The sequence below is a fragment of the Astyanax mexicanus genome, unplaced genomic scaffold, assembly GCF_023375975.1.
Source record: "Astyanax mexicanus isolate ESR-SI-001 unplaced genomic scaffold, AstMex3_surface scaffold_41, whole genome shotgun sequence".
Classification (NCBI taxonomy): Eukaryota; Metazoa; Chordata; class Actinopteri; order Characiformes; family Acestrorhamphidae; genus Astyanax; species Astyanax mexicanus.
Window position 1 is genome coordinate 859,745 of NW_026040051.1, and position 13,984 is coordinate 873,728.

General features: G+C 40.7%; 1 protein-coding gene across 1 annotated transcript; it reads left to right on the forward strand.

The window, feature by feature from the left end:
* Nucleotides 1–1,236: 1,236 nt before the first annotated feature.
* LOC125794542 (piggyBac transposable element-derived protein 4-like) lies at nt 1,237–3,005 on the forward strand. Its single transcript, XM_049473618.1, has one exon. It carries the CDS (start codon nt 1,532–1,534, stop codon nt 2,978–2,980), a length of 1,449 nt encoding a protein of 482 aa, XP_049329575.1. The 5' UTR covers nt 1,237–1,531; the 3' UTR covers nt 2,981–3,005.
* The last annotated feature ends 10,979 nt before the right edge of the window (nt 3,006–13,984 follow it).

Below are 13,984 nucleotides of genomic sequence, written 5' to 3' on the forward strand. Positions count from 1 at the left end.
CGTACTGCTTTGGGAAGAAAAAGGAGTTATTTTCCTGACCCCAGCAAACATGCCGGACTACTTTCGCTTTGACCTAAACTGGACAAGAACTCGGCTCACAGGTAAGTCAGTGTGGATGCACGACACTGGTTATGATGATGCCATACAGACTCATTGTCAAAAATACCGAACTATCCCTTTAAAGATGTACCATAAGGTTACATTTTGGTCCAGTTTTATTTAATATATACATAAATTATATTGCTGGCTCTGCTTCTCAGATTGCAAACTTTACCATTATGCAGATGAAACAATTTTATATTGATTAGCTGATTTTGTTCATGCTACAGCCAGAAAATTATGCATTTGCTTTATAGGTGGCATTGTATAAGCATGAAAACCAAATTTATGCTGTTTTCCAGATCTCTTTGTAGTCTAATCAGATCTCTTTGTAGTCTAATGTAATACTATAAAGAAAGAAAGTAAAGCAAGTTCTTCATTGCAGAACGGAAAGCATATTGAAAGCAAAATATAAAGCTCATTTTTTTAATACATTTGATCATGTCCTCTTATCAGAAAGATACCAAATTCCCTGTAGCTTGAAATAGATGCAACACTGTGTTTCCTTTAAAAAAATAATAATAAAAAATATATATAAGGTCTTTCCTCACTGGTTTCTGAAATCAACTTTCCCTCTTAACCCTTCTATTGTGTTCGGGTCAAAATTGACCCGTTTTCAAGTTTAAATGTGTAAAAATTACCATTTGCTTTTTTGTTCTGGAATGAGGCTTCATCTAATCCTCAGACACACCTGATTGAATGTAGAAATATACATTTTTACCATTTTAGTAAATTCTAAAGGTCTCAAAAAAAAAAAGTTACATCTGTGGTGTTACGGGTCAAAAATGACCCGGCAGAGACTACTGGCTGTTTTATGCATCACCTTAAAGCTATGGGTTGCTCTGAGGATCAATTGTGGCCCAATATGCCCAATTATGGCCCACACACACACACACAGGCTTCTTTCACATGCACAGACACAGAGACATATAGAAAATGCATACAGGCACACACACACACACCACCCCCCACGTGAACTAAGACTTTCTCACAGCATATTGATACATTGTTTATAAACATTGGCCCACATACACACACACACAAACACCACCCCCCACGTGAACTAAAACTTTCTCACAGCATATTGATACATTGTTTATAAACAAACATTGGCACATATAAAGAGGGTTTGGGTGGGATATTATTGGTTGAATTCTGTAGGAGTATCAGTCAACATGAGCAAAAGGTATTCTGTTCATGAGGTGCTAGATCATATCTTTGGTAATGATGGTGATCTTGTGGAGAGAGAGGGAAGTGAAGCTGAGGAGGATGTGTCTGAGGAGGAGGATGATGTTCAGTATGACCCTGAACAAGACCAAACATCTGATGAGGAGGACCCAGATGTCACAGATGCTCAAGGAGAGGTCTTCAAGTCAAAAAAGGTGACATTTCATGGTTATCAAGCCCTCCTCAAACCCAAGCCAGGGCACCGATGGAAAACATCCTCAGAATGACTCCAGGGCCTACTAGATACGCTGTGTCACACGCCCAAGACATCAAGTCAACGTTTGAACTGTTCTTTCCACAACCTATTCAGAGTATCCTACTTGAGATGACCAACATGGAAGGGAGAAGAGTGTTTGGTGATAGCTGGACGGAGATGGACAAAACACAGCTAGATGCGCACATGGGACTGTTGCTTCTTGCGGGGGTGTACAGATCCTGTAATGAAGCTACGGCCAGCTTATGGGATAGTGAGTCAGGACGCCCTATTTTTCGTGCCACAATGTCCCTTCAAGCCTTTCATGTGTTATCAAGAGTGCTACGTTTTGACAACAGGGAGACCAGAGTTGCTCGTCGTGAGAATGACAAGCTTGCTCCCATCAGGGAGGTTTGGGACAAATGGGTGGAAAATTTACCCTTTGTGTACAATCCTGGGCCAGAGGTGACAGTGGATGAACGGCTAGTCCCTTTCAGAGGCCGCTGTCCCTTCAGGCAGTACATGCCAAGCAAGCCTGGAAAATATGGGATCAAAATATGGGCAGCTTGTGATGCAAAAACTGCCTATGCATGGAATATGCAAATATATACCGGAAAATCTGCCACCGGAGTGCCAGAGAAGAACCAGGGCAAGCGGGTCGTCCTGGACATGACCAAGGGTCTTCGGGGGCACAACATAACTTGTGATAATTTTTTTACCTCCTATGACCTTGCGCAAGAGCTTCTAAAGAGGAAGCTGACGATGGTGGGAACAGTCAGGAAGAACAAACCTGAGCTTCCCTTAGCTCTTCTTGGAACGAAAGACAGGGCTCCTCTCTCATCCAAGTTTGCATTCTCAGAAAGAACCACAGTTGTCTCCTACTGTCCCAAAAAGAACAAAAATGTCATTCTGATGTCAACTCTCCACAGGGATGCTGGTGTGAGCAGTAGGGAGGACAAGAAGCCAGACATGATCCTGGATTACAACAAGAACAAAGGTGGTGTTGACAACCTGGACAAGGTCACCGGCACATACACATGCAAGCGGGGGACAAAAAGGTGGCCAATGGTTGTGTTCTACAACATGCTGGACGTTTCGGCATACAACGCATATGTAGTGTGGACTGAAATAGATCCAGGATGGAATGGAGAAAAACCTTTCAAGAGGAGGCTTTTTCTGGAGGAGTTGGGCAAGTCTCTGGTTTCTCCCTATATCGAAAGACGAAAGAGGCTGCCCCGAACCGAAGCGTCTGTTCGTTTGGTGAAAGGGCTTCAGCCAACACTCACATCATCATCCTGTGATACAAACCAGGGAGGAGATTCCAGGAGCAGCAAGAGGAAGAGGTGCCAGTCCTGCCCCGCCAACAAGGACAGGAAGTCCAACACCACTTGCCACACATGCAAGAAATTCATTTGCGCGGAGCACACAGTAACCATCAAATACTGTGATTCATGCATTTGAACACACACACACACACACACAAACACACACACACACACAGTTAAAGTTTCTGATGCTAAGTTTCATGGTTCATAAGTTCATAAGTTCATTCAGAGTGACTCACCTGCACTAACATCATATTATTTTTCAATGTTCAGTTTATGGTTAATGCAGGCGCACACACACACACACACTGTTGTTGGTCATTGTTCATTTGTTAAAGTTAAATTGCTTGGTTAATTGGTATGGTTAAATAAAAGTTGGTTTTATGGAAAGAAATTTGAACACTTGTTGTCTTTATCCTACTATTTATCTATGCGGGTCAGTTTTGACCCGAAAACACCAAAGATGTCACTATTGTTAATAATTTTAAATAATATTATTTTTTTCTTTGGTAGGTGTACTCTAATATAGGTCTATAACACATTTACAGTTTCTAATTACTCAGTCTATAAGTATGACAAATATTTTTTGTGAATTTAAATAGTTTTTGCATTCAAAAACGAGTGGTACTTTTTAAAACACTGTGTCTGTGGAGCCAACTAAAGAAATTTCCCACACTGGTTCCATTTATATGAATGTATACTAAGCCAACAATGAGTTGAAAAACAATATTGGAAGAAAACTGGTGATTTTAAGCATTTTCAAGCATTTTCAAATCACGGGTCAAAATTGACCCGCAAACACCACAGGTGTAAACAGCTTTCTAACACAATATAAGGGTTAAGAGGATCAAAATATCAGCATAGACAGATATCCATGAGAACATAGAGAAATTAGATATTACATCTGTCTTATATAAGTCTCATTCAGCTAGGGCTGAACTGAGATCAGTCTGAATAAGAAACGAATAGTAAGATAATTAACTAAATCACCTGATAGAAAAAGCTGTGTTTGGAATGGCTCACTCATTAATTCATTCACTATGTAGCATTTTTCTATTTATTGAACTGGTTATTTAAGAATCAAACAAGAAACCATGTTTATTTGTCCTGCTCTGAGGACAGCTGACACAGCAGTACTGCATGGCATAGTATATTTTGGAATTTCTAGCATACATCTTCTGTACAATATTATCATAATATAATGTAGTTAATAGTGAACTATATGGGGAAAAATGTAATGCTGAGTTTCTACAAAGCACTGCAAAAATGGCCAATCCAAATTGCTTAGTATTTCTGCAATAGGAAACGATTCCGACACAGCCACACACCTTCATTATTTTCATTATTAGATTTGCTTATAGAATATAGAGTTAGATATATGTCCCTGTTAGGTTAGGGCCCCCAAGATATAGTCCAACACCCAAAATTAAGCTAATTATTTTCCTCAATTCTGACTCCCCTTTTTCTTTTTATTTTTATTTTTTATTTGTGTTGCTAATCAACCCCATAATCCCTCTATTAAATTCTCTAAATTCTCTAATTATCTATCCAGTCACACACCTCTCTGACATTATTCAACAACTTAATTATTAATATTAACACTTCCCCAACCTTGCTTACATTAAAGTACACTGTACTCATGATTGGGTATTCACATTTTCACATTCTCTTTTTAGAACTGTCTTATAACGTATGCATATTTATATTATATTATATTTCTATGTCACATCAGTCACTTTCGTAATAGATGTCATTGCACTTTACTCTGTTAATTATTTAATTATTTATGACCGTTAGTAACATCTACTGCACTGCTCCGTTTACAGATAGATCTTTACCTTGTATAGTTAGGTTTTATATAGCCTTATATATCTTCTTCTATATATATATCTATCTACCCATACAAAAGCCTTTTCCCCCTGTTCACCTCTGTCCCTCATTTTCACTGTGTATTACTCTATTTCCCTACTGAACTGATGTTCTATTTTCTATGATATCTCACAAGTGCTAATTCACAAATAACCAACCTCTCAGTCTAAAACCAATAGGCTGGACCAACTCCACCTACTTCACCTTGGACTCCTCCCCTGCAGTGGGACTCATCCATTCCTATTTCGTTTACACACAAGATTTCGTACACTCAACCAATCACACTGCTCACAGGAGCTCCGCTCACACACAGTTTCACACACTGCAACACATACGCACACACTTCTGTTTCACGCACTCTGTCTTAGTACTACATAGTAGGTACAGCGCCTACTAAGTTTACCAAATGTCTAGAGCAGGAACAGCGTCTGCTTCTATTCTTTTTATGTTTATTATTATTTTTATTTTTATATAAATTTTTTATTGTATTTTATTTTATTTGTTTTTTATTTATTTTTGTAATTTTCTGAACCTGTTCACGAGCGGATCAATCTCGAGGTGAGGCTTACACCTGGCCGTTATCCGAACATCTCGTCAGAAGTCGGGGGGACACGCCAGCTCCCAATCCTTAAAAACGAAACCCCGTAATAGGGCCAGGAGACCCCCCCGTCTCAACTGTTTTGTTAAATAAATACTGTGGCACGCTTCGTGCCCCACTGCTGACAGCAGCCCGACAGCCGCTCCACTCAAATTTGAAATAGCCAATATGCAGAATTTGATTAAACCGGCTCTGCGTACCTGCTTTGTGAAGTTCGGCCGTGAGTGGATCAGTGCCGGATGCTGTCCTCTGCTAGACTCGTCGGGGTCACCAAATTGTTGTAGAAAAGAAAATGAAAGGTGGGCTACTCCCACCTCTCGTCCGGGGTACAACTCCCCTACGTGTTCGTTTGATAGAGAGTCGCAGACAGGTGGAGTGAAGTTGAAAGCAAACCAAGTATTTATTACTGAATTCAGGAGAACCAATACATACAAGACAGTTAACAGCCGTCCCAGTAGAAGTTCTGACCCCCCTCTGATCTGACTCCATGTTTATACCCCAAATGACGTGAAACCTGCTGATGAGGCGTTGCTAAAATCATCTCATGTTAGCGTGCGTAATTTCACGTGTTAGTACTCAAGATTCACATGTCTGACCGGACCACTAGTGTTTGGCCTTGACTGTATCCAGCCGGACAGTGTGATATTGTTTCAGTAATCAGACAGTGCCGCCCTCACTATGTGCGTGCGTCCTCCTCCCGCTTTGGTAGGTGAAGGATTTTACACACACAGAGAGAAAGGCCGCACTGTTCATCCCGAAGTCTCCTTTGTATCAATTCAGTTCGTACAGAGTGCACTAGCTGATGATTGATGGCCGTTAGTCTGAGACATGCAGTGAACGAAATGCTTCAAGCATGAGCTACACAAGTCGCACAATAAATCTCATATGTTATATGTTAATGTGTTAGTAGCGCGTGGTTAGTCCGCCATACAATAGATCCTATGTGTTAGTAAATGCCTTATGTATCATGTGGGTTAATTTGTCATAATAGAGTCTGTGTTAGTCACATGCCTGATCAAACAGTGTTTTACTATATATGTAAAGAATATACTGTGATTATTGGTTAATCTTCTATATAAATGCGTGTAAAATACACCGTGAGTAATAAAAATGATCAAATATAATGTGAGTATTGGTTATGCATATAGAATACAAGGTTTCACACAATGATTATGTAATTATAGATACTAAGATAAGTAATCATAACTGAAAGATATTTGTCAATACACTCAAAGTAAAATAAACAGTTACTCTTCACTAACTACCTAACCTTACTAACTAGATAGCTAGCTAACGTAAGAGAACGGTATACCGTACACTTCAGTATTCCATACAGTCGACCTTTTCCAGCTATAAAAAAAAAAACTACTTCTAGGTTATGTGTGAAATATAGTCGGGGGTCATTATCAATCATTCCTCTTTCCATCAAAACTGGTTGAGTGACCACCCGCGTTGTGTTTTCTGTTGAAATCCCGGTAGGTAGGGAGGAACCGCCCGCACTGCTCGAAAATGGCGGGTGGGGAAGGGTTAACAACGCTGAGGCTAAGGGGTGGGGAAAACTTTATTGACTATTTAATGTTGTGTTTTAACCACTTTTAACATCTCATTTCACCCAAAATGCAATCTAAAACACCCAACTAACAGCATCTGTAGTAATATTTGAACGAGGAATTAATAATCATAGTTTATAACTTACTTTAAAAACGAGCTAACTCCAGCTCCACTTCATCACTCATGGACAGCTGAGACTTTGTGCTGTAGTTTCACTCATTGAGCATGTTGATGACCTTCCACATCATAACATTCACGTTATTTGCTATTTTAATCATGTTAACTATCAACAGTTTAACATTGATTATTCAGAATTGGGATGATAATAATAATAATAACAATAAAATTATCATACGTACACAGTTTATATAACGTTATCACATCTGCAATTTTAATTATATTATTATTATTATTATTATTATTATTGTATATGTGAGCGTTATATAAACTGTGTACGTATGATAATTTTATTGTTATTATTATTATTATTATTATTATTATTATTATCATCCCAATTCTGAATAATCAATGTTAAACTGTTACACAGCCTGACTCTCCTTCCACACTACCGGACTCCGTTTCCCAGAATCCTATGTTTTATGACGTCACCGTCAGTCGCTCTCCTTCGCCCAATCGCGTTACGCTCTGACGCTCAGATTCACCTGTGTTCTGAGGAAGTTCCGGGTTATGCTCATCATGTATTTTGTATTTAAGGTTGCATTATGTATTCTATCTTCGCGAGGTATTGTCGACTTTGGTTGCATACTAAGCGTTTCTCATGTGTTCTTCTAGTGCATTCTCGTTACGACCCTCTTTTCTGGTTTATCGGTTTATGTCTCTTGTTTTGCCCCTTTTGGATTTAATGCTTGGTTGGACTGTCTTTTGGTTACGAACACGGACTGTTTATACTACTACGGCTTTGGTTTCTGGTGAGATTATTGTTTGTTTGGCTTTAACATCTGTAATATCTGATTGCCAGCCTGTAAATAAACCTGTCTGTTCATTTTACTCGGCTAGCGTCGCTCCAGTCTGTCTGGCGTTACAATTGTTACAATTATTATTATTATTATTATTATTATTATTATTGTTTATGTATTTATTTAATTTAATCCCACTTATAGACAGCTTATCATATTCATTTGACAAACACTTTACTAAGCTTCTATTTCTATTTTCTATTTTTATTCTATTTCCATCTAAGCTCATACGTTAAATAATGTTACAGGACAATGTTACCACAGGCTTTAATGTTTACAGTTAATGCTAACATAAATATATGTTTCAATATTAAGACCACACAATGAATAACATTAAGAATGTTTTTATTTTTAAGGAACAAAACCATGTCAGGGAAGAAAAAACAGTACAGTAGGGAGAGCCTGTTAGCAGCAGTAGAGGAGGTGAAGGCAGGCAGCAGTCTGAGGGCCACTGCAAAAAAGTATGGGATTCCCCATACTACTCTGCAGGACAACAAAGATAAGGATGTGGCATTAGTGCAGGCACCCAACCCTAACCGCGCGATCAAAGCAGAGGTAGAGGAAGCCTTGTTCAGTTACATCCTATGGATGGTGAACCATGGCTTCCCCATCACTCGCAGTGTAGTGAAAAAGTTAGTGCAGAGCATGGTCAGGTCAGACGGAAGGCACACCTTAATTAATGTGGACACTGGCCCAAGCAACAGCTGGTGGCTTAGGTTCCGTGGCCGTCACCCAGAACTGTCCATGAGGACACCCGACTCCCTGGACCGAGGCCGTGTCCATGGGGCTACTCCTGAGGCTATACAGGGTTTTTTTTCCACCGTTGAACTCCTGTACAGCCAACATAACCTGGAGGAAAAGCCACACCTTCTCTTCAATTGTGATGAGACAGGGTTTGGGGACAAGCCACGATCCAGGGAGAGGGTTGTCTGTGCCAGGGGGAAAAAAACACATTTACAGACAGCAGCAAACTGCAAGAGAGCACATCACTGTGCACTGCTGTGTGAGTGCAGCAGGGGTCAACATTCCACCATTTATTATTTACCCCCGCTGCCTCCCCAGCACTGCATATGCCCTGGAGGGACCACCGGGTGCTCTGTATGGAGTCTCAGATAAGGGATATATGGATTCAGAGCTCTTTCTAAAGTGGCTGGGTCACTTTCTCAAATATGCCCCTACAGAGAGGCCCCTGGTAGTGGTCATGGACCAACATGAGACCCACATGTCCTTTGAGGCCATCACTTTTTGCAGGGAAAACAACATCGAGCTTGTGTGTCTCCCTGCACACACAACACACATGAGGGCAACCTCAGCGGCCACATCAGCTGCTCTGTAGAGGTGGAAGGTGGGCAGTGTGCCTTCTGCCACAGTATGGTGCCACCCAATTTACATGCTGAGGTCGACCAGTGGGTTGAATGCAGCTCCTGTCGGCTGTGGTTCCACAATATATGTGTGGATTTAGAAAAAGTGCCACAGGGTACTTGGTACTGCCCAAAGTGTTCACTCTATAAATGTTATTAATGTTTCTGTGATTTAATAAGTTTGAATTTTAATCAATTTTAATCATTCATTTTGTTCATGCAGTTTTTGTTTTAATGTCCAGTTGAGTGACTGTTAAAACAGCATCTTATTAATGAAATGATATGTTCAATCAGGGGTGAACAGGGAGCAGGGAAACTTTAACTTTAAGCGTTAAACTGTGCAGGCAGTTTGCCTCCAGGACCAGGGTTGATATTTAATTTTTTTTAAATAAATATTTTTCATATTCCTGTTTATAAATAAATGTTTAACATATGAAAGCTTTTTTTGTGTAAAACATTGTTTTGGGTAATTTATGTTGATTTAAGTTACAATAAATTTTGCTTGGTGGGCAAACAAAGCAATGCTATCTGGGGTGATTTCATCATACACAAGACGTTCATTTCATGTGTTAACCAAAAAAAACATTTTTGTAATACTATTATGAAACTTTAAATTGTAATTTTACTTACCAGGGGAAGGTTTGCAAAATACAGCCACCACGAGTGAAAATCCTGAGGTGTACGGAACACCGTTGCTTGATTGCTGGCAGGTGTACGGAATACTGAAGCGCCACGGTGACGGGACTGACGGCAGTTTTTTTTTTGGTTTTCTTGAAAACTATTGGTCCAAAAATAACCAATCAAAATGTATTTTGGTTGCTGGGCAGTTATTCCATTCTTTGACCAATCACTGCAGCCTATTTGACCTCAGGTATTTTCGTGATATCCACTTAAATGCGGAAAATACCGGAATTGTGTACGGAATACCGTTCTCTTACGTTAACTAACTAATACTGTAAGTAATTAAGTAGATAGCTAACTACCTAACCTTACTAACTAGCTAGCTAGCTAACTAACTAACTAACTAACTAATGCAGTAAGTAATTAACTAACTTACTTATTAAATCAAGCTGAGTTGTAGATCTTTATGTAATTAAAACAAGTGTTTTGATACTAAGCTCCATTAAATTCACCAGTCTTTAAAATGTAAACTAGTTAGCTAAGTACGTTAGCATGTAAGCTAACCTAGTTAATCTAACTAGCTAATGCTTAAAACATTTTCCCAGAAAGGGAACTTTCAAATATGAATCCATGCAACAGTGTAGAGCCTAAGAGCCAGACTTTAGTTCAATTAAAACAGTATTTACACTGATTATAGGAGATACGGGAGCTTTCTTACCTTCCTCCACACCGCACAGCTTGAACGCACAAGGGGGCACAGCAGTTACTGGTGTTTCAATCTCCCCGCGGTCTTTTTGGACAGTCGCGCTTGTAATGACGTCAGTGAGAGACGCTAAATCTGATTGGATGTGAGTGTTGTCGGTCCTGGATCCACTTTATTCACGTTGTTCCAGGAACAACAGCAACCCGAGGAAATCAGATCGTGCGGCCTGTCTAAGTTCTGGTCTTAGTGAGTCGACCAGTTGTCCAAAGTGTGGACTGTCAGATGTGCAATCTATAGTGTCACTTTTGTAGGAATCTATTCCACAATGACGAAGGAAAATCCGTTCAAACCGGTCACAGTATTCAGCAGCTGATTCCCCTTTCTTTCGCTTGCAGTTACTTATCTGCCCCCAATGAGTGGTCTTGCGACACTTCTGGCTAATCCAGTCTTTGAATACCTCCCACCCCTTGTTAATGTCCTGCCCATTATCACCTAGACTGTCTAACACCTTGTTGGCAAGCTTTCTACGGTCAGTGATATTAAGGACTTGACTTGCTATTGCAACAGCATCATTAGGGTGTAGTCAATAAAGATTACTCTTTTTTTCAATAAGGTCAATGAAGTCAAGGCCCATTTCTCTTGGGTGTTTAAACTCTTTGGACAGTCTGTCCAAAGTGGATGCATCCAATGGAATGTGGCCAATCTGTTGTTTACTTGACTTCACCACCCTTATTAAGAACCTCAGCTGATCTGATTGTAACTGGTCTCATCTGAAAAACCTTGTTGTGTATGGGTTCAGAATCTTCATCAGAGAATGAAGACTCTGATCCATCTGAGTAGAATGTGTTCAAGTCAGGATACAGCCCAGCAAACATTGAAGCTTCATCCTCTGTATAGCATGGCTGACCTGGAGGAGGAGCTACAGGTGGGGGACGACACAGGGGCTTAGGTTTGCAGTTAGCATGTAGCTGTTTAATCTCAGTCAGTGATTGTTGCAGCTTTTTACACGATTTTTGAGCATTTAGCGAAGCTGTTTTGTGCTTTATGCATTCATTGGTTAACTCTAAGACCTTCCCTTCCGCTTCTTTTAACTTTTCATCCATAGATTTCAATCTGCTTTCCCAGTGTTGCTTAATAACAAAAAGGCATTCTTTAACTGAGTTATGCTTGATGCCAAGATCTAAAGCTTTTTGCATTCATCAATAGTCCATTCTGTATCAGCAGAGAAACCTTTGGATGAAAAGTATTGAATTCGCTTTTGTTCATTTGTCTGCTTGTTTACTATTGATTAGTTTTTCAAACTCAGAGTCAGACCACTGAGGCATTTCAGACCCCCCCGTAACTAAGGTGCTGTTTTTATAGTTAAGAGGTTTCCAGGAATGTTTAGCATTTTTGTGACCATTTTTGCCTTTAGAGATCATGGTGAGATAACTAGTGACAAACAATCCAATCAAAAAAAGCCAAAAACAAGTAAATCCTTTAACAGTGATAAAACACCAGGTTTTATCAGTAACAAACGATAATTCAAAACGCTAGGTTTTAACAGTGACACAAACTTTCCTCAAGTAGAAGATTACAGCCACAAACACTAGGTTTTATCAGTAACAAACAAATTACCCTCCAAAAACAGAGGATTACAGCCACAAAGACTACAATTTTAACAGTGACAAAACAGTACAGTTCCCTCAGAACAGAAGATTACAGCCACAAAATGCTAGGTTTATATCAGTGACAAAACAGTACAGTTCCCTCAGAACAGAGAGGATAACAGTTACAGTAACAATAACAACTCCTAGAGTAACAGTAACAACTCCTAATCTCTAGAGAGGCTAAACTTTACTGACTCCTTAGTCTTATAAGACCAGAATTTCTCTTCAGTTCAGGATGGCGTTTACTCACCAAGTAGGTTTCAGTATGCCATCCGGGTCACGGCACCAAGTTGTTAGAAATTCGGCCTTCAGGAACCAGGTGTCCGATTCAGGAGTCAGGAGACGGCTTCAGAGTTGACTTGAGTTTATTGACACACACAGAGAGAGTATGGGTACAGCTCACAGTCGATCAGAACCAATCTGACTAGGGATATTTTGAGGGGACATTATATACATTGAATCCTGCTTTGAACACTGCAGGGTGGTCACTATAATGGGGGGTTTCAAATTAGCATACAAACGATGAGGGTCCCTGCAGAGACAAGTGGTCAGTTAACAGTCTGGGTCCCTGCAGAGATGAATGGTCAGAGATAGTGGAGGTTTTTGTAGCAGACATGATGGAGCCACAATTGGGGGAATAGGAGAGGGTGAAAGAGTTAAAGTATAATAGGAGAGGGTGAAAGAGTATAATTTGTTATGGGCAGAATTCTATCAATAGCTACTTTGAGTCTGGATAACGGTGTAAAAAGCGATTTATCTGCAGGAGCAAGTGGATGCCCCAAAGCGCCTGTTGTAAACAGTGCTGGGCAAAAAGCACAAAATTACTAGATCTCGGAAAGCTGCGGGAGAGCTGTGGGTGAGCTGTTCAACAAAGGTTAGTACACTTTATCATGTTTTACTACAACAAAAAAACTATTCTCCTTTAATGGAACCCGATTATGGTTCTGTTTATAGAAACTACATCCTACTCGATTGTGCGATTATGTGAGAATTCGTGAGATACCAGCGAAGCTGCACAGCGCAAGTTAATTTTTGCAGAACGAACCTGAATGAAACTGGAAGAAAAGCACCGACTCCACCAACAATAGTCGTGCGTTCACGTCCTGAAACGCACCTACAGCCGTGAGTTTCTGCTTGGAGTCGGCAGAAACTCACTTTTGGAGTTAAACCGCGAACTCCGAGAAGAACTGCGAGTCTGCGGCGTGCTCCGGACACCCGCACCCCCACCGACCCCCACCGCTGCAGCTCGCCCACAATGGAAGCGCCACAGGCGGCAGGCGAGAAGGCAGAAACGGGGTAAGCGCGGGGGTATCCGAGCGAGGCTAGCGGCTAGCCCACACAAGCCAGCTATCCCCACCGTACTTTTGGCCAATGTACGCTCTCTGGACAATAAACTGGATTACATCCGCTTACTTCAGTCAACTCAGAAGACCGTGAGAGACTGCTGTGTTTATGTTTTCACCGAAACCTGGCTCAACAACAGCGTCCCGGACCACGCCGTTCAGCTGGAGCGGCTAACAGCGATGCTTGGTGTCGGAACGTTGTTGTGGTCTGTAAACACTGCTCACCGGTAGTGGAACTGATGATTATCAAATGCCGTCCGTTCTATCTACCGAGAGATTTCTCCGCCGTGCTGATCGCTGCTGTTTACATCCCTCCGACCTCCAACAACAGCGTGAGGAGTAAAGCACTGAATGAACTGTACCAGTACATCAGTGAGCAGCAGACAGCGCACCCAGATGCTTTTCTCATTCTGGCTGGAGATTTCAACCATGCAGACCCAAAGAGTGTGTTTTCTGGACTTTTTAAAC